This window comes from Xenopus laevis, chromosome 4L, assembly GCF_017654675.1.
Source record: "Xenopus laevis strain J_2021 chromosome 4L, Xenopus_laevis_v10.1, whole genome shotgun sequence".
Taxonomy (NCBI): Eukaryota; Metazoa; Chordata; class Amphibia; order Anura; family Pipidae; genus Xenopus; species Xenopus laevis.
The window spans coordinates 52,404,035-52,425,646 of record NC_054377.1 but is presented as its reverse complement, the minus strand read 5'-3'; the positions used below and the strand labels follow the sequence as shown (position 1 = coordinate 52,425,646).

Genomic DNA, 21,612 nt, shown 5'->3' with positions numbered 1-21,612 from the left:
CACACAAATAAAGAGATTGATGTGCTACATAGGGGACTATAGAGGAAAAACGTGCCAGTATAATTCTAATAATATCAGTAACAGCATTGGGCACAATGGTTTCTGATGCAGTTTTAAGTCTGAATTTCAGCCGACAGTGGGTCTTTGTAAGTGGTGTCTATGCCATAGTCTGTGTAAACAGAATTAGTGAAAACAAAGAAAAGGTAACGTTATATCTGAAGAAATGGAGCCTGGAGCATTACTCCGCAGAAACCGGTGTGTCCGAGTATTCCGCTCTGGCCGTGGCAAAACAGACAATCCAAATGAAGGGGTACGGACTCAACCGGAGAAAATCCACATCGGAACCAATATTATAAAGCTTAAATAGCTTTATTGAAGTATTGATTAAAATCACAAATAGCAGGCAGGGGGGAGCATAGCTCGATGCGTTTCATGACCTCTGGGTCACTTCATCAAAAGCAGAATTAGTAAAAAAGGCCATATCTGGTGGGTGATGCTTGAAATGACTGGGTGTGCTGCACTCTTAGGGGAATTCCTGCACCTTTGCCCTACTCCAAGCTCAGGATCAGTACGGGATCCAGTGTGGCTCATATTGTGGGGAAAAGATAATAAAAACATAATTAAACAACATAAAGTGGCACATACATATGACCCATGCAGCTAGATGCCAGTTCTCACGTTCCAGATGTCTGTTTGGCTGATTCCTACAAAACATCACTCCCCTTTGTTTGTGCTGCCCATTTTTCTCTGGCAGCAAAATATCAGATTCCCAGAATAATGCGTTAAATCGATTCATGGGTGGCCAAATTGGGCAAAGCTCTTTTCATTTGTCATCCTCACAGGTCTTTCTTTGTATACCAAGATGGCCATTTCCATATTCTCCACCACCAGTTCCTCTCTTAAAGGGGCTGTTCACCTTTAAATTACCTTTAAGGATGATATAGAGAGTGATATTCTGAGAAATTTGCAATTGGTTTTCATTTTTTATTACTTGTGGTTTTTAAGTTTAGATTTTTAATCAGCAGCTCCCTGGTTTGCAATCTCAGCAATCCAATTGCTAGGGCCCATATTGCCCTAGCAACCATGCACTGATTTAAAAATGAGACTGGGATATGAATAGGAGAGGCTTTAATAGAAAGATGGGGAATAAAAAGTAGGAATAACAATACAATTGTAGGTTGTAGCCTAAAAAGCATTGGTCCATGAGCCCCCTTTGAAAAGGCAAATAGCTCAAAAACTATAAAATACAAAAAATGAAGACCAATTGCAAAGTTACTAGGATTTTGACATTCTATAACATACTATAAGTTACAGCAAAGGTGAACCATCCCTTTAACTCCTTATTTACTCATTCATTTTGGGATTCCATTAGAAACCAATAAAAACCCACTAATATTAGTGATATCTATCGACACTTGTAAAGTTCAGTAGAGTGTTAGTGCATTCCACTGCTTGGCAATACAAGTGTTAACTGATTCAGTCTGTTCTGTGTTGTGTCTGTCGGGAGTGCTCTTCGGCACTGAACAAAATAAGCAGTAGTGTAACTATAGTGAGCCAGGCTCCCCCACTAAAATCAAGATTTCCAGGGTCCTCACACCACAGCACCCCACCTCCCTCCAGTAAGTGGCAGGAGGCAGCATCCAGGGGAGCAGGAACCAGACAGCAGAACCTGCAGCCACCCAAACTTCCCCCCTTAGTTGTGCAGTCTGCTGAATGGTAGCGATGCCACTGTGATCAAGGAGATGTTTTTTAAAATGAAAATACTGCGTGTGCTTTCTGTTTATCTAAACAGGAACAGCTCTGTCTATGGCAGACATTCTGTGCCAGTTAAAGGAGTTGTTCACCTTCCAACACTTTTTTCAGTTTAGTTGGTTTCAGATAGTTCACCAGAAATAAAGACTTTTTCCAATTATTTACTATTTTCTATGTGTGACCGCTTTACTAATATTTAAGTGTAAGTTTCATTTTTTACCTTCTAAAGCAGCTCTGGGGGGAGGGGGGTCACCGACCCTGTAAACTGTTCTAAATTGATACATTTGGTTGATAAATTTGTTACCTTTGGCCCTGCTGAGCAGCTGTAAGAATTGATACAATAGTTGCTAATACTCCAGGATTACTGCTGAAAATGTATTGTTGCAAAATTGTAGCAGTTTAGAGTCTGCTCCTGAATTACTGAACTGCCAGACTGAAACACCAGAGACAGGAACATTCAACTTTAAACTTAGATTTTGCAAAAGCAGTGAAAATGGAAAGTAATTGAAAAACGTCTTTATTTCTGGGGAACAATCTGAAATCAGTTGAAAAAAAGTGTCTGGAAGGTGAACAACCACTTTGTCTTATTATTTGTCAGCAGCAATATATGTGTCCTGGCTGTCATCTGGGGTCTGGCTAGGGCCCTAACACATGGCAGCTGGGGTTTTCTCCCTCCCATGCAGACAGAGCAATATCAGGGTCCCTATGGTGCTTGCAAAGGGCCCCACTGTGCTTGTCACTGCAGCACCAATTATTTCGATAAATATGGAACCCTTATAGTTTTTTATTCTGGCCCTGCCAGATCATACTGTATTTAGAAGTTGTTCTTGACACAGCAAGTTGCTTTTCCTCTTGTGAAGCTACAGTGCCCTGATCTACATAAAACATAATAAGCCATTGGACAGGTCAGGTACTTACTGCAATTTCACATAAAACACCTGCTCATATCTAAAATACTGCTTCCCGAGACAAGATATACAGTCACATGCCTGCTGCTTTTCTTGGCTCTTTCTAGTATTCAATACAGTGTTTTAATTGTTTATGCCACGTTTTATAAAGCTGGTTGGAGTTATCACATGGTGTCCTTCAGTCTGTGGAATCAGGTATGTTTGTGTAAATAAAATAAATTTATATTTCTGTCTAGAAGTTCAGATAATGTTTGTGTACCTTTTTTTTACATAAAACCAACCACTGTTGGACTGGCCCACCGGGATACCAGCAAAACTCCCAGTGGGCCCAGGTGTCAGTGGGTCTCTTGCTTCTAAACATGTGGTTATTGGCCTATTTCATGGTCATTCCCTATTCCTTTATGGGAACAAAGAGGCTTAAAATTGAAGAATAGAGTATAGTATGTAGAGAAAAGAGACTAGGAGAATAAAGAAGTTGAGAGAGGAGAGAAGGAATAATAGTTTGGAAAGTGGACCCTAAGCCTAAGGTTTTCTGGTGGGCCCCTGGCATTCCAGTAAAAGACTGAACCCAACTGAATGAAAGCATGTAAAAAAAGGGGGGTATATTTTCTCTTTAAATTCCCATTCCTACATAACATAGGAACAACCCCAGTAAAATCAAACCCTATGTTCATGTGATAACTAAACATAACATAATTTTCAATTACAAAAAGTGATCTACTTACAATACTAAGGCATCATTGCATAATAAATACTTCCATAAATACTTCTCACTTTATAGCAACAGTGGGTTTAGGCAGAAGTCAGACAAACTTTGAGAAACTAACCATCAGTAAGCAAAGAGGAGAACAAAGTTTAAGCCTTGTCCTGCCAGCAATCTGGCCAAGTTAGCCGGCCTTTGGGAAACCTACGTTGCTAGGCAATCCTTCTTCCCCATAGTATAAGCAAATCCTGCGGTTGCAGGGGGGCCCAGGAGGTATAGGGGCCCATAAGGCCCTAATTCATATACAATGTCAAAAAACCTCTAGACATGTTGGGGACCTGAAAAATAATTTGCTGTCGTGCCCAGTAAAATCTAGTTATGCCACTGCATATATCATTGCTAAGAAAAAAGCAAACGTAAGGTAAACAAGTATAAAGAAGAAAATATTGAGATACAAGGAAAGCAATAACCTCTCAAACATCCAAGTCTTTTGCATTATTGCAAATTGCTCCTTTTATGAGATCATTTTCTGTTGGCATCACTAATGTGTGGGGGTAGAAAATGTTTGGACCCACACGGACCTAACCCAGCATAACCCAATACAGGTCATCTTGTTGTGATGACTTATATACGTGTGCCTGCCCTTCTCTGATGGCACTGGAAGAGGTGGGCAAGTATATACAGTAAATAACAATGGATCTTGTTATCATGTCAATATTTGGGGTTGAGACATGGTGGGGATGGTCAGGAAGGGTCTGGGCTGGTGGCTAATAATGTTGGACTGGGGTGTTCAGGGCCCACTGGTGCTGCCACCTCGAGGGTCCTGAACCCCAGCCATGGAAGCCACAGACACTGGCACAAATCCCCCTGCCCAATGTACATCTCCAAGTTGCACCACTAACTTTCTTGCCACTGCCTGTGGCCTCCACAATCAGATCTCCCTGCAGGCCAAGTAGCAGGTCTGGTTTAACTGGGCCCACCAGATGGTGACGAATAAGACCCATCATCCACCTGCGACCTGCTGCAGACATTTAGTCAGCCTGATGTGCCCAAAAGAATTAAATGGAGTCTGTACCTACTACACACCTTCAATAAAACTGGCAACACCCACATTGGCAACAGGTACAGACTCCATTTTCTTCTTTCGGGCACAAGAGTTGTACTGGCGGACGAAGAGACCAGAAGGTACCTGCAAAAACCCACACTTTTATTTCATATGTTTGGTCAGCCTGAACCTGCCTGACCTGTAGGTTTTGGGCCAAGCCACATGCATCACATAATACACATAAGACATATTAGTCTTAGTAGACTTAGTTTTGTTATTGCTGCTAGTGCTGGCAGGTCTTCAGGAAAGGGAATGCTGTGGGCTGTAGTCTGACCTGGGCACCAAAGCAGAGCTCTGAAGATATACTGTGAGAGCATTCACTGTTCATTTCCCGAGCTTTCCTTCTTTATCTAAAGTCGCCGATCTATGTCATGTCCAGCAGGTGGCGCTGTGACTTTACTTGTGTGTGCGCTTCCTAATTCCTCCCAGGTAGGTGTGTTCTCTATACACACCGGGTGGATTGTGCACTGAGACAGACAGTTCCGGGAGATTTCTCATACATGTGTAGTTTACGCGGATGGCTTCCTTCATTCGGGGATGTAGCTCTGAGGCCCCACCAGAGAGCCATGAAGCTGGCGAACCGTGCAATTCAACTGGACACCGGTAACCTGCAGCGAGTGAGATGGGAAAGCGGAAGTGAATAGTTCCGGGGGTGGGGAGGAATAGTCCCGATCGTGAAGCATAATGACAGGAGCCATAAAAGTGTCAACTTGGATGTCTGTAGTGTCAGTGACGCTGTGGATCCCTGTTGTCTCCTGTATGTCTCTGTAGAAATGGAATATTTGGTACATCCAGCCCTTATGTAGTCACGCTCCTGTTTATTGTGCTCCTGACTTGTGGATGAGGTGCTAGAATGTGCCTGGCCCTGTGCTATTCCATGCAGAGTGTTTGCTATTATTTTAATACATTGCATGGGTCACCAATTGCTTCTCTGCTGCTGCTGCTGCTGGAAATTGGTAGGATTGCCACTTGTCATCTAATGCCATGTTAGCCATGCCAGTGCACTTCCACACCTTATGTCATGTAACCATTTAGTAACAGAAACCCCACGACTGGATCAATATCATCCTAATGTCACAATATCTATGTGAAATAATTATTCACCGCCACAGATTCCAGGTGAATCGTAGCCTCACTTTAACTTGCCTTCATGCTGAGCGTTACCTGTCACTACTCCAGGCCTCACAATTGGGAACCCTAATAACAAGCGTTTAATTGACATTTCTCTGTCCAGTAAGAATAATACCTGATGCTCTTATGGATCTGGATTGTGAGCTCTGTTAGCCCACTCCTCTGATGGGTGAAGCTGTTTTTCTGTGATAGGTGTACTTGTACTTTTTCCAGAAATCATGGCAATTCTTCCTATGGATTTCCATAGGGTGATTTGTCTTAATATACACTATGCCAACCATTGCATAGCAAGTTGGTTTTTATTGGTTAATTGTTTTTCATTAAATACATGACCAAATATAATATTTTTTGTTTTATTTGTTTAACTAGGGTTTCTTCATGTACTTTTAGGACTTGTTTAAAAATCAGATGATGTTTTAGGTCACATTCATGTAAAAATATAGAAAATATTAAAGGGTTCACAACTGAAGCACAACTGTAGCTGAGATTAAATGAAGCCTAACAAACTGGCCTAGCCAACCAGTTATAAATGTATGTATTTTGGTTAAATACTAAAATTAGAAAATCACCTCAATGGTGGCAGTGGTCTCAATTTTATATTTTGCACATCTGGACATTCAAGAGACACTGGTTTACACGAAAGCCAAATAAAAATAGTGGCTTGACAGTGATGGGTGGGTTGAGCTAATGTTAACTTTTTGAAATAGAAAAACTAAATTTTCTGTAACTGAAGTGTAGGCAGCATTAAGCCATAGCAACCAGTAAAGTCATTTGGATTTTTCTACTACCTCACATTTTCTGTACCTGGGCAACCCATTTTCTTGTCAAAAAAGAAAAATACATCTTCCTTATTGCAGTACAGGTATGGGATTCATTATCCAGAAACCCGTTGTCCAGAAAGCTGCGAATAATGGTAAGGCCATCTTTCATAGACTCCATTTTATCCAAATAATCCAAATTTTTTAAAATGACTGATTTTATCTGTAATAAAACAGTACCTTATACTTGATCCAAACTAAGATACAATTAATCCTTACTGGGAACAAAACAAGCCTATTGGGTTTATTTAATATTTACATGATTTTCTAGTGATGTATGGTATGAAGATCCAAATTACGGAAAAATCCATTATCCAGAAAACCCCAGGTCCCAAGCATTCTGGATAACAGGCCCCATACCTGCAAAAGATTTTTTTCTATACCTTTTGTGTTTGTTAATTAATGTGAAAACTGCATCACAAAAAGTGATGTACGTCTAAACATCTTGTCTGTCTTTCTAGCAACTAGTATATTTTTTACGCTTGCTCCCTTGCTTTACAATGATTTTTGCAACGATATCCTCATCTTCAAAATAAACTTCTCCCTTTTTTTTTGTAGTTGTGATTATCAAAGTTATACGTGGTTTATTCGTTTTTTTCCTTTTGCTGCTTAGGGAGCCTATGTGGAATACATAAGGAGTGTCAATTATATGCCCCTCATTTTTTACTCACCCCCTCCGTGCAGATTCTGGCCTCGGAGTTCACGGCAGCCATCTTCTTCTTCTCTAGTAATCTTCGTGTCTTGACGCCATATTGGGCGCATGTGCAGTTGGAGTAAATTTCCGATCCCGAACAACTGCGCATGTGCCGAAAGTAACGAAAATTGAGTAAAAAATTAGGGGCATTTGCCCAGGGGAGGGGGCAGTTAGGCTGGGGAAGAGGGAGGGGGTCTACCCAGGGCAGGGGGAGGATTTTTTTTTTTATTAATTCTCCTTTAAGGAAAGAAGTAAGGTAGAAATATTACACATTATGTTTTGAGCTTTTGCACCAGCCCAAGGCAACCACAGCCCTTTCGCAGGGAAGATCTATGTCTCCAAAGATGTCCCAGTAGCTCGCCATCTTCTTTTCTGCTGATTCACTTACTGATCTTAGGGACCGGCTCACAATATGCAGTACACATAGAATAGAAATGTCACAATATAAGGCTGATTAGTAATTAATACAGATAATTACTACATGGCAGCACAGAAACCAGTGCAACTAGTATGATAATGTAATAATCAGCCCTGTAGCATCAGCTTATATTACAGGTCAACCTCATTTTCTGCTTGATAATTTGTGACGACCCCTAAGCTTAGCTTCTCAACAGCTGCTCAGAGCCCACTGAGCATGTGAGTGTCACAGACACTTTCCAAGATGGTGACCCCCTGTGACAAGTTTGAAGTTCTGGTCATTGCTGCTATTGAGCAGCTGAAACTTTAGGCTGATGCAATAAGGTCATTATATGAAATATGTCATTTTCAGGGTTTAGTTCTGCTTTAAAGCATCAGATAATTCTATTACCTGTATGCACCACTCCCATAACCCTTGTTGTGACTTGTTTTGTTAACAAAAGGCCATAATGTATTGCCATTATCTGGAAATCGAATTATCTGCCTTTCAAGGACTAAACATGGTGTAGCTTCAATTTACTGAAGAAACAAAAAAACTAAGATTTTCTGTTATTAAACCAATAGGCAAAAATGATGTTCAGCACCAGCTCTATTCCTTGAATCAATGTTAAAATTGGTGTATACGGTTTCTTTAAATTGCTAAATGAACAGTCTGCAGTGCATGTTACTGTGTCTGACTCCTGTAGAAGAGAACTTCACAATGATCCTGAATGATCTCTCTTCTTCCAACGCAAAGATGACATCTGATCATATTCACTTCAGTGCAGGACAGGAGATCTGAACACCTATGCAGAAAAGGCATCTGTGCTTATTGACTGCCATCCAAAGAGGGCAACTGAACTTACTGATCTCCCATTCAGAGAGGTTATCTGAACATACTGATCTCCAGTGTAGTGTAGGACATTCAAACTTAAATATTTTCACATACTCCTGCAATAGTCCCATGTGTTCTTTTAAGGGGTTGTTTAAATGAACATTTAGCATGACGTAGAGACAATGTAGCTGCAAGAGGATGTCATAATATGTACATCGTAGGAACTGCCATGCTGCTCTACCCATCAGTTTAGGGAAGGAAAGCCTGATAAATCTGTTGAATCTGTTTTTTATCTGACAGCTGGCAGTGGCCTACTGAGTTTAGATTCCCAAAAGATGCTGAAACTGGCAGAGCAGTGTCTTGCAAGGGCACACACCACAGCAGAAAAGTTGGGTGAATATGATTATCTTCAGTGAGACTTTTATTTACATTTTATATTTTATTATTCAATTAAATAACTTAGAAAGCTTAAAAATTGGAAACCTTGCCATGCATTGCAACATATTGTATAGGAAATGGCATATACATGGCTCATTGTATTGTCAAGTGGTGATTCTTGCCTGAAATTATGTATGGGTCGGGCCAGATCCCTTGCAAACAGTCATATTGTACTTTGTGGCCTGAACACATACGTTAAAATGTTAAATTTGTTGAAGTCCGTCTTATCCTTTATAAAGCTGGGTTTATCCGTGCCAAAATTAAACTGCATATGGATACTCTTGCTAGCACTCTGCAGTATGTTTCATTAAGATAACCTGTGATTTGTAGTGAACTCAGTTGCTTTGTTTGTATGAGCTAAATAAGTATACTCTCTTAAAACATTTTTTGCGGAAGGAAACTTACAGGAATTTTATACATTCTGATAAATTATATGAACTTTGCTCTTAACAATTTGAACATTAAACACATTGCGCAAAGCTGGAATATAGTCTGTAAGATCATGAAGCTGCAGGGAATGCTTTCATTTGCATGCCAGCAGTGCTATTCCCAAGTTGGAGATCAATTTTAAAAAAAAGAGCAACCAGTTTGTCTACAGGGCTTTTTATTGTCACAAAAATCAGTAAACCCAGAGCTAGCCTAGCACATTACCCACAATTACACCCAGAATTGTGATTACTTTTGCTTGCATTCACAGATTTAATCACCTCAACTCCTGAATGTCTACATAGCCTGGTGAGTTGGACCCACAGAAATGGAGGAGGCTGCTCCTTCCCACCTATACTGAAGAGAGTGAAGAGGTCTTCAGGTGAACACTGAAGGAACTCTACTCTTGCCTTCAATAACCTCCTTTTAAAAAAAGAGTGCAGTGACCTCTCAGATGGGTGAGAGCATGCCCACACGTCTGACTGTTCTTGTCAGAATACACCATGACAGTCAAGCGACTCACTGAGCTGCATGTGGAATCATAGTAAGGGCAGAGCTTTTTTCGCTGAGGAGTTTGCCAAGTGTTGCTTTCTTTCATACAGAGATTTTCAGAGCCAGGACAAAGAAGAAACCAGACAGCAGCCTTCCTCAGAGGTCTCCTTTGAACCATGCATAGACAAGAGGTAATTTTAGTGGTTTCCACTTGCTTGTGTTCTGTCGTAATTCATGTAAATAAAGAGGCATTAGTTCATTTTTCTGGTAGAATACCTGCATAAGCTCCATACCAGACAATCAAATAGCTCTGTATCTGACCTTATTTGCTAACCATCAACTTAATGAGCATATGAAATATTAATGCATCACTAGAATTACTTTTATTTATCAAACCTGAGAGAGAGAAAAATTGTGTGAGTTGGGGGAGTATTTTATTGATATAAAGACTATATACGCTTTTTGTTACTGTGTGAAGAAAATTAAGAGTGAAAGGTAAGGGCTGTATAGCTCTGTTTGATAAATCTGGAACTGTATTTGGATTCTCTACTCCAGGCAGGGACACTTGAATATTTGTGCTTGATATGTTAACAAGGTTTTTCTTTCATCCAATTGCAGGGAGGAACTGCCTACAAGTTTCCTTACCAAGGCTGCACAGCTGTATACAGAGGTTCTGACGATATGAAGGTAAAAGGGGGAAACCATTTGTCATACCAATGGAAAATGTTAAGTCTGTTAGCCTGTGTGTCAAATGTACTTGCAAATGACCATTTCACTGAAACAACAGAAACTTTCCTTCAAATATCTCCCAGCTTAAGCACCAAAATGAAATTATTACAAACTCTTGTTTTAGCCCCCCATTCTACCCCACAGAAACACATTAAGGAACATCATGAGGAGGTGCGGGAGCAACCATGTCCACACCCTGGCTGCAACAAAGTATTTATGATAGATCAGTACCTACAGAGGCATGTCAAGCTCATTCACACAGGTAAGCAGAAATAGTGTCTCTGGTGAAATCCAAGCAGGATACCATTGATTCCTCCAGTGCTGCAGCAATGTTGGAACATGAGAATACATTCACTTTTATTTACAGAGGAGAGAAACCACATTTGTGACCAGTGTAGACGAGCTTTCAAGCAACAGAAGCACCTCTCTGTGCACCAGGTGAGACACTCTGGTGCAAAACCTTTACAGCAAGTACAGTCACTCTTATCCCACTACTTAGAGAAAACACAAAGGAACTAAACCTAAATCCAGGTACTCAATGAAAAGAAAATGTAATTCTACATAACTCAGATTCAGCTTAAAGAGTCATTTTGCATTTTAAGTTGTTTATAGCACACAGTTCTGCATTTAAATGTGAAGAGAACATGTCATTGTTTTACCTGTACAGGGACTGGTGGTAGAACTGTGCAATTTGCTGTTGGGACAACAAAAAGAGAAGTTACAGTTGCAAGAGATCACACATAGCTGTTACTCACGTTACCTTACCTCATGTTTCATATTTTGCCCAACATAGATCACAAAAACACATGTAGTCCTTACATAGGATGTCTTTTATGAAAGCAGCCCTAAGGATAGATTTGTGGGTAGATTAGAAAACAGCTGATTTTACCTGAATTTCCATGTCTGCATTACATAAACTTAAATTAGCAACACACAAGACAACTTATAAGACAGAGAATGAATAATTAGAACTGGCCAGAGTTTGCTGAATAAATGAAATGCATTGATGGGCATTACCTTCTGTCTTAAAATGACTGAAAAGCATGAACCAATCTGTGTCGGATTCATAATCCAGCCGCAAAAAAGTTCACAATGGCCCCTGGTAAGTAGAGATACCCCGCATACAGTTAAAAAGCCATAATTCGTATGTAGTTGCCTAATGTCACACCTAAGGGAAAAAAAAACAGAGTGGACAAAAGGTAAGCATGCGTGGCAAGAACTGCTCATTTGGTGAATTTTTTGCCCAATTTCCCACCTATGTATTAAGCCGAATCAGGAAAGGGAATATTTATAGAGGGAAAGAACACAAATAAGAATTTGTACAAACTTGCTGCTGGCAAACTGTTGCTTTAATACCAAAAGCTAAAGAAGCCACAAATAAGGTGCCCAGGTGATAAACCTCACAGTAGCACGAAATAACTGCAATTGGGACTTTATTACAACATATTTGTGGCTTTATACATTTACTTTTAACACACTAGATAAAGGGCCCATGCAGCACAATCATGGTCTGTGTGTAATAAAGTGTTTCCTTAATTACAATCCTAAACTACAGACAAATAAGGAAAGACTTCTAAGTTAATTCAAAATCATACACAGTAGCCCCAAACACTGAAACCTACTAAATGCTGCTATATTTACTTTTTCTAGTTTAGATTTACTTGGGCTCATTACAAACATACCCCCAATCAGAAACATGTTCTCTGATCAGCAGGAATAATTTAACAAAATATTTTATTCTCTACTTTATAAGGTTGAATTGTCCCACTCTCAGTAATGTTGCCACTCTATGGTTTCCAGTCTATACAAGAACAAGCTTCGATGCCTACTGTCAACCGAGACACAGCTGTCGGACGTAAAGGGCAGGCTCTCCATCTCTATCCCTTTGGAGATTCTACACTCTTTCCCTGGATCCACTCATCTTGGCTCAGCTGCACGTTACAGGCCACAGGTCTGATTTCTTCTGGGACCGCCAACCTAGGAACACTTCTCTTCTGCTCCGAAGCCGCACGTCCCTTGCGTCTCGCTTCATCCCTGGTCTTCAGCCCCAGAGCTACAGTATAAGCGCCACCATCAACCCGGTAAGCACCATAACAGCAAGGCGGGAAACAGGTTTGTGTGCCTATTTATTGTAATATTAATATTGGCTGTAATACTCCAAACTTTATTGGAAACTGGGGGATATCTTTTTTGTGCAGAATACCTTGTGTCAGTAAATAGTGTTTGAAGAGCAGAAGGGAACGTGTGGTAAAACAGGAATACTGAAAAGAGAATAGGCGATAAAAAAGGGATGCTGATGACAGATCAAAGGTATTAAACATCAACTTACCCATCTATGTGTGGTTGAACTGATTCAATGAAATCATTGAATCAGTTCAACCACAGGTGGGAATCACTCACCCCTCAAATCTCTTCTGTCTCTTCAATAACTATCCTCCCCCTGGAATAGGATAAAAAGATCCTCCAGTAAGTTATATTAGAGGGAAAATTGTGGAAGCACTCAAGGCTAAATCAAAATATATTTAAATATAATGGAAGTGCTACTTACAATGCACTTCCCTGGGCCCCTGTCTCACAAACAATTCAGTATAAATGCAAGTGCATGTTTACAAAACAGGGGTTTTTAGTTACCAAAGTTATGATCATAAAATTGAAAAGCCACCATACCACGTCAAGGTAAACCCCATATGGCGGTCCCTAACTTATTTTAAAAAGAAAAATTTCTCTGCATAATAGCATTACCTGTGTTCAGTGTGTGTTGAGCATTGGTTTCAATTTGAAGGCTGAATCCTCCCCCGCCAGTAAAGGCTTTCAATTTGAAGGCTGAATCCTCCCCCGCCAGTAAAGGCTTTCAATTTGAAGGCTGAATCCTCCCCCGCCAGGCGATAAAAAAGGGATGCTGATGACAGATCAAAGGTATTAAACATCAACTTACCCATCTATGTGTGGTTGAACTGATTCAATGAAACTGACTACATATAGCAGCAGTCCCATCTTAAATATCTAGAGGTGGGAATCACTCACCCCTCAAATCTCTTCTGTCTCTTCAATAACTATCCTCCCCCTGGAATAGGATAAAAAGATCCTCCAGTAATTGTCCATAATTATAAGTATTCATTAATGTTGTCAACATTTCGGCCTATTAAGAATGACAAATCAGAGGTATTAAACATCACCCTACCTAAACTGCTGCAGCTCATACAGTTCCCATCTCTATTACCAGTAAATATCTGGAGGCCATGCAGGAAACTTTAGCTTTGCCCAAAACTATGGTTCCCCTTGAGCATTCAGAGCCCCCTGGGCAATGAGGCTGGGGGGCTGTCAAGTCGGATCTGCGACACGATTGTCGCAGATCCGACTTCAAAGTGGCAAACGCTGCTGCAAAAGCGCTGCTGCTGCTCTCTTACCTGCTCTCTTACCTGCTCTCTGTCGCACATCCGCCCACACACTTCCTGCTCTGCAGTGACTCAGCAGAAACAATGTCCTGGCTGCCTCCTTTGTTTCCAGTGATCCTCCTGCTACAAAAACGGTAAGTGCACGTTTTTTTTACACACTTACCTGCACTTACACATACTTACAGTACATTTATACACTTACACAAACATTTTAGTAAAGATTGGAATTTTTCATTTTTTTTTTATTTTAGCACACTTGGTCCCTTTTGTACAGTTATTTACATGTATTTGCACACTCAACTTTTATTAGTGCAGAAATATGTATACAGAAAAACTCACAAACAGGTTTTTTTTGTTTTTTTTTACTTATTCATTGTACCGTTTGTTTTGCCTAAAAACATGTTATTTTGACAGCATGACTATTGGATAATCGATTTCGGCCACTAATTACGCTGTTGGATCAATTATTTTGTTATTTCATTGATTTACGCTATTTTTGTGGTTTTATTGCAATTTTATCCATGTATTATTGTTCCTTATGCATCTTTAGTATAGTTTTGCTGTTTGGTGCTTTGGTATAGAAGGATTTATTTTACTTAGTTTGATTCGCCAGAATATATGCTTTCCAAAAATATATAGTTTTCTGGGGGTCTTTTTACAGTTTGGGGGTCTTACGGCACATAACGCACAGTTGGGGCTCTCTTTTCTGCAGCTTAGTTGGCTAGCGTGAAAATTAATTTGCATGTTTTTCATTTGGGGGTCCGTACACACCACATACTTTGGTAAATCTATGCATATTGGGCATCAAACTATTCAGTAGACCTCTGACGTCCATATTTAGGGTGATTTTTCTTTATACGTAAAACATTGTGTGCGATAAATGCAGCAAACTGTAACAATTTTAGGCGATTTTCAGAAATGTTGTAAAAACCTCTACGTTTAGAAAAGCTTTCCAGTTTGGTAGTATGGTGTAGAAAGACTTTTTTATCTTTGTTGGATTCGTCAAAATGTGTACTTTCCAAAAATATATGGTTTTGGGGGGTCTTTGCTGTTAGGAGGGTCTTGAGGCACATAATATGAAGTCAAGGGTCTATGTTCACAGAAGACGAATCTGCAGCGGAGAAAAATCATATGCACTATTTTCATTTGAGGTCCGCACATGCCAGCTGCCTTGGTATATCAATGCATATTGGGCATCAAACTATTCAGTAGACCCTTGGCATCAGTATTTATGGTGTTTTACAATTGTATGTAAGAAATTAGGTGAGATAAATGCGGCCAATTGCAATATTTTTAGGACATTTTCAGAAATGTTAAAACTGTTGCTTTTATCGCCAAATTTAGGAAAGGCTTGCGACTTGGTGCTTTGGAGTAGAAAGACATGCATTCCCAATTTGGATTTGCGGTAATGTGTACTTTCCGAAAATATATGGTTTTCTGGGGTGAATGTACTTTTTTCTACTTTTGCCCCCCCCCCAAACTATGTATATGTGTTGATTTTGCAGTACCTGAAATGACAGACCATATGGGGGTCTTCCTTTTGGGGCCCCTATATGCCACATGTTTGGGTACACCTATACATATTGGGCATCAAACTGTTCAGAGGACCCTAGGCTTTCATATTTGGGGTAATTTCTCTCGATACCTAAAAGTATGTGGGTAATACGATGCTGCAGGGTGGAAATTTTGAAGTGATTTTTGGAAATGTGACCAAAATCACCAAATTTAGGAATGGTTTGCGGCTTGGTACTTTGTAGTACAAAGTCATGCATACCCAATTTAGATTCGTGGGAATGTGTTCTTTCCAAAAATATATGTTTTTTTGCGGTAAAATTACTTTTTTCTACCTTTGCCCCCCCCCCCAAACGATGTAAATGTGTTGATTTTGCAGTACCTGAAATGACAGACCATACGGGGGGGTTCTTCATTTTAGGGCCCCTATATGCCACGTACTTGGGTACACCTATACATATTGGGCATAAAACTGTTCAGAGGACCCCAGCCTTTCATATTTGGGGTGATTTGTCTTGATACCTAAAAGTATGTGGGTAATACGATGCTGCAGGGTAGAAATTCTGAGGTGACTTTTGGAAATGTCACCAAAATCACCAAATTTAGGAATGGTTTGCGTCTTGGTACTTTGGAGTACAAAGACATGCATACCCAATTTAGATTCGTAGCAATGTGTACTTTCCGAAAATATATGGTGTTCTGGGGTGACATTCTCTAACTTTGCCCCCCTCAAAACGATGTAAATGTGTTGATTTTGCAGTATCTGAAATGACAGACCATATGGGGCTCTTCCTTTTGGGGCCCATATATGCCACGTGCTTGGGTACACCTATACATATTGTGCATCAAACTGTTCAGAGGACCCTAAGCTTTCATATTTGGGGTGATTTATCTTGATACCTAACAGTATGTGGGCTGCAGGCTGGAAATTTTGAGGTGATTTTTGGAAATGTCACCAAAATCAAATTTGGAGTACAAAGACATGCATACCCAATATAGATTCGTGGGCATGTGTACTTTCCGAAAATATAAGGTTTTCTGGGGTGAACTTACTTTTTTCTACTTTTGCCCCCCCCCCCCAAAACATGTAAATGTGTTGATTTTGTAGTACCTGAAATGACCTATACATATTGGGCATCAAACTGTTCAGAGGACCCTAGGCTTTCATATTTGGGGTGATTTATCTTGATACCTAACAGTATGTGGGAAATACGATGTTGCAGGTTCGAAGTTTTGAGGTGATTTTAGAAAATGGCACCAAAATTGCCAGATTTAGGAAGGGTTTGCGGCTTAGTGCTTTGGAGTAGAAAGACATGCATACCCAATTTGGATTCGGGGGAATGGGTACTTTTAGAAAATATATGGTTTTCTGGGGTGAACGTACTTTTTTCTAACTTTGCCGCCCCCCCCCAATATCTGGAATTACAGAACTGATAGCTCAAATGAGGCGTCTACATTTTAGGGCCCCTATATACCACATGCTTAGGTAAACCTATTCATATTGGGCATCAAACTGTTCAGTGGACCCCAGGCTTTCATATTCGGGGGGTTTTACATTGATACCTAATGATGTGTGGGAGATATGATGCTGTAGAGCTTTGAAGGTCATTTTTCAAAAAATTCACCAATTTCTATAAAACATTATAACTTTAGCAAACAATTGCAACTTGGTAGTTTGGAGTGCAAACATATATTTACCCATTTTTGATTCACCAGAATCTGTTCTTTCTAATAATGGGTAGTTTTCTAGGGTAAACCTACTGTTAGCGGAATGTTTGGCCTTGATATCAGAAGTATGCCGTTTGGGGAGCGGTGCTTTGGAAATTTGGTAGTGTACTGCTTGTAGATTTTTAGCTATACAAGTGAGAAATCTCAATAAAACTATACATATTTGGTATTGCCGTGTTCAGGAGACATAGACCTTTCCACATCGGCTGTGTTCTCGTACATTAAATAAATGATATTTCTGATATGTGATTGTTCTTTGTGAAACGTGATTTTTTTCATTTTATTAGACACTTAGAAGCCTATATTTTTTTACAGAAGTAGAATTACACCAAAATTCTTGCATATTTTGAAAGTTCAGGTTGTCCTGAAAAAAACAATATATTGGCCAGGAAAGGCCCTTAAAGTGAAAGAGTGCAAAATATCTAAAAACTGCTTGGCAGTAGATGTTCGCATCTAGGACAAAACGGCTGGCAGGGAAAGGGTTAAATAATATGATCAGTGAGAAAGTAACCAGTATATTGTCACAACAAATTCTTAGGAATGTGGCAGCTAAGGGCCAATTGCATTTCTTGTTTGCTGAGGTACAGACATACCATTGCCAGGAGATATGATTATCATGGCACAAATACGTTTCACATGGAAGGCGACAAATTCACTTTAATGTTCCAGAAATAAACATGTATACATTAAAAACCTGGGAATTCTGATTCTCTGTAAAAGAAAGATTTGTAACGGAGAGAGACATACACTCCTTACAGCTTAAAAGCACTGCCATACTGATTTCCATGAGCCTCGTCCAATTAAAGAAAGGCATGGGGGGGTGACAATTTGTATACAGTTAAATAGCCAAATTAAAATGAGAACGTAGGAAGCATTTTCTGGAGCCAGTGCAGAAATTCAACTGGCACTTTGCCACCTCCCAGGAACCAGACAGTATGGGGCAGATTTATTAAAGGGGAGTGGTATGTACCTACTTAGGTCATAAAACTGACAGGTGCCCCACATATGTAGGATTCCTTGGAGGATCCCTGAAGTCACCATTCTTGCTATAAAAAATACACGTTCGGCATCCGTGTGACAGCAGTCCATATCTTGATGCGTAGAGGCACAAGTACGGCACAATGGAAACATTAGTTTTCCGTTCATCTTTACAGGCAGGACAGGAATAAACAAGTCTTTAGGGGGATATATTTTTACTTTAGCGATGCCGAAGTAAGAATCAAAAGACTCAAAATTTTCAAATATAATTGGCTATATTTTTGTTTTATTCACATAGGGATACAGACTGGTAAAATCGTAATAGTGAATGTGTTCACCGGGGCCACTTTATGGTAGAGCTTTATAGCATTTGTGCGGCCACCATAGAGGGCATCACAGGGTGACAAAGGTTGGGGAAACTGTAGCCTTTACTGTAGGTCCTTGTCAGATTCCAACATAGCATGCCATTCGTGTTCCCAGAGTTCACGGACCTCAAAGCCCCTTATTTTTAAAAAAATTGTGTTTTGTGGTTCAGTTGACTGAAATAAGTGCCAGTTACCCTATTAAAGTCATCTTCACAATAACAAACACGGCATCCATGGTAAAAGCAACCTTGAAATTCAAAGGCTATATGTTTGCCATTAACAAAAGCATAACCGGCCAGGCATGTTGTATAGAGATCCCCTCTTTGTACGCAATGTACATCGACCACTGTATTGCCGGTGTTGAGAAACGTTTATATTTCTTATTGTAATTGTCAGGGAGTAAGATTGCAATACAGTTTTTGGGTAAAAACTTTAACCTGTACATTGCCATACACACAGAGGCTAAGGTGGTGTACTCAAAAGGGTCGATTGTGTACGTAATTACCTCCGGCTCATCATTCGAGTTATATTTAGTGACTGTTTTATTAGTCATGTTTATAATGTTTTTTCCATAGCAGGCACAAGCCTCCTTCAGAATTTTAAAATTCTGAATGCAGTATTTTTTAAGTTGCAATTGAAAATGAAATTTACAGCTGTGGTTTTGCCCGTACCAAGTAATGAATTCAGCCTTCTCATCAGGCATCATATAATCAGCCCCATAAAATTCGATGGCTGGCATGGCACCTATATAGCCCTGATTTTCACCCGTGTTAAAATAATGTGGAAAGAAGTCTTTACTTCCACTCTGTACATACACCTAATGCTGCAGGTAATTTACTAAGTCTCATGGGTAGGAAATTGAAAGAATCTATAAATGTAATACCCAAGTCAGCCACTGTAACGCACAGCAATTTACCACCCTGAGATAGTAGGTCTATTTGAATACACTCTTTTAGAAGGCTAATGTTTACACAGGTGTGACAATGGTTGCTATGGTTACACTCATTGTGATGCTATACACAAGAGAGATAATGTCTGGTTGCCATGGTTATGCTCTTTGTGATGTCATACACAGAAAAGCCAAACAATGGTTGCTACGGTTACTCTCATTGTGATGTCATACACAAGAGAGAAACACCTGTGGGAAAAACACGTGAAGGTCATTACACAGATTGGTAGCGGTGGAGTAAGAAGCTATCTTCAACTCTGTCGCTATTTAGATCTTTCCTTTATTTTCATAACTGAATTTACTTATAACTTATTTATTTATTGATTATTTATCATTTATTTATAACTTATTTATTTATTATTATTTATCATTTATTTATAACTTATTTATTTATTATTATTTATCATTTATTTATATCTTATTTATTTATTATTATTCATCATTTATTTATAACTTATTTATTATTATTTATTATTTATTTATAACTTGTTTATTTATTATTATTTATCATTTATTTATAATTTATTTATTATTATTTATCATTTATTTATTACTTATTTATTTATCATTTATTTATAACTGAATTTATTGTTACTTGAAGAATATTATCATGGAAAAACAAGAGGAAAATTGTAAGATTGATATAGAAGAAGAAGAAAAAATGGACAAAGAAGATATGTATTCATGTAGGAGGAGGATCAGCAGGGTAATGATTACACTAATCATTGGGCTCCTTGCTACCTGCTATTACATATTTGTGGTGGAGCTGTGCATATTTACTGTTCCATCACAAGAGCTAAAGGCAACCTTCCTGGTGATTTTCCACATTTTGTTCCTCCTGTGCATGTGGAGTTATCTTCGGGTTGTTATAACGCCTCCTGCCGTCCCTCCTGAAACATTCCGCCTATCGGAGTCTGACAAGCAGCTGTATCTGAGTGAGGAGAGGCCAGAAGTGCAGGAGCAAATCCTCAGCCGTGCGGCCAAAAACTTGCCTTTATATTATAATGTAGATTCAAAAACACCAATTAAGTACTGTAGAAAATGCCAATTCATAAAGCCAGACAGGTGCCATCATTGTACAGTGTGTGACATCTGTATACTGAAACTGGATCATCATTGCGTATTTCTAAACAACTGCGTGGGATTTTCCAACTACAAGTTCTTCCTCCTGTTCCTGCTCTATGTACCCCTATTGCTTATATTCACTAGTGCAGTGTCCCTTTATTGCTCCATACTGTTCTGGACTGATCAACTGCCAAACATGGATTCCAAAGGCTCAGCCATTGCGCTGTTCTGCATGAGTACATTCTCCTGTATAATCTTTTGTTATCGGTATATTTATGACCATTACTCACTGGTTGTAACGAATGAAACTCTTTTAGAGTTTAATGAAGGCTTACATTGTGAGTATAATCCCTATGACTTGGGCTACAGAAAGAACTGGAGACAAGTGTTTGGCAATAAAAAGAGATATTGGTTCATCCCAATCTTCAGCAGTTTAGGAGATGGCTCCTCATTCCCACTGGGTGATGCCACAGAGGACATAGAGAAAAATGGGACTATTGACTGCCAAACCCCTAAATGAGTCCCAAAAACAACTCTCAGAAGTGAAAAACATGCAGAAAAGTTCATGGTGCTTGAATTTCATGCAGAATTTTAGTTCCAAATTGAAGAGAGAGAAAAGCCGGAACTTATCAAGACGTGTTAAGAGTATTTAGAAGGAAGTGAAGTTTGTAGGCGTTAACTCATAGCGTCACAGCATCACAAATTTGCAACTTTGCTACATATTCTACGTCTTGTTACAGAACCCCTTTGTAATTGTTTTTGAAATAAATATTTATGTTTCTCTGATATTGTTGCATCATTTGTCATTTTTGTACCTATAGGGGGCAGCACCTCAGATAACTAGGGTGAAAAACTACACCAATTACATTTGCACTTACCAAAATAATAGAAACAGATCCAGTTAAAGGTCTAAACTTCATAATGGGATAGCGGCTCATTTAGCCTCTTAATAATGTCGATTTCATTACTCCCTATATCTGTCCCTGTACAATAATGCAGCACATGTCAGCTTTGCTGGGCAGCTTTGAGGATCTTTTTGAGAGGGCCCTACAATGTTTCCCTTCAAACATATGTGAAAAATAAACGAATACAATGTAAAAAGGGTATAAAACACACCCTATTTTAAAATATAAGGGTTAGGGATGGGGGAATTTTTTCGCATCGTTTTGCGATGGAAATGACACCCATAGACT

General features: G+C 39.4%; 2 protein-coding genes across 2 annotated transcripts; both read left to right on the top strand.

Annotated features, from left to right (window-relative positions):
• The first annotated feature begins 4,882 nt into the window (after positions 1–4,882).
• LOC108705983 (zinc finger protein 276-like) lies at positions 4,883–20,050 on the top strand. The gene is made up of 8 exons (XM_041589547.1): positions 4,883–5,071; positions 9,478–9,664; positions 9,809–9,889; positions 10,317–10,385; positions 10,572–10,689; positions 10,795–10,865; positions 12,228–12,508; positions 19,956–20,050. The coding sequence occupies exons 3-7, from the start codon at positions 9,875–9,877 to the stop codon at positions 12,489–12,491; spliced, it is 537 nt and encodes a 178-aa protein (XP_041445481.1). The 5' UTR covers positions 4,883–5,071; positions 9,478–9,664; positions 9,809–9,874; the 3' UTR covers positions 12,492–12,508; positions 19,956–20,050.
• Positions 19,965–20,939, top strand: LOC121403149 (palmitoyltransferase ZDHHC20-A-like). Its single transcript, XM_041591042.1, has one exon. The coding sequence runs from the start codon at positions 19,965–19,967 to the stop codon at positions 20,937–20,939; it is 975 nt and encodes a 324-aa protein (XP_041446976.1).
• Positions 20,940–21,612: the final 673 nt, after the last annotated feature.

Bases quoted from the DNA above. Each gene is read 5' to 3' on its own strand.
- LOC108705983 (XM_041589547.1), top strand. The intron at 10,690-10,794 runs GTAAGCAGAAAT...TTTTATTTACAG, and splicing joins TGTCAAGCTCATTCACACAG to AGGAGAGAAACCACATTTGT. The intron at 10,866-12,227 runs GTGAGACACTCT...TATGGTTTCCAG, and splicing joins AGCACCTCTCTGTGCACCAG to TCTATACAAGAACAAGCTTC.
- LOC121403149 (XM_041591042.1), top strand. From the start codon at position 19,965: ATGGAAAAACAAGAGGAAAATTGTAAGATTGATATAGAAGAAGAAGAA.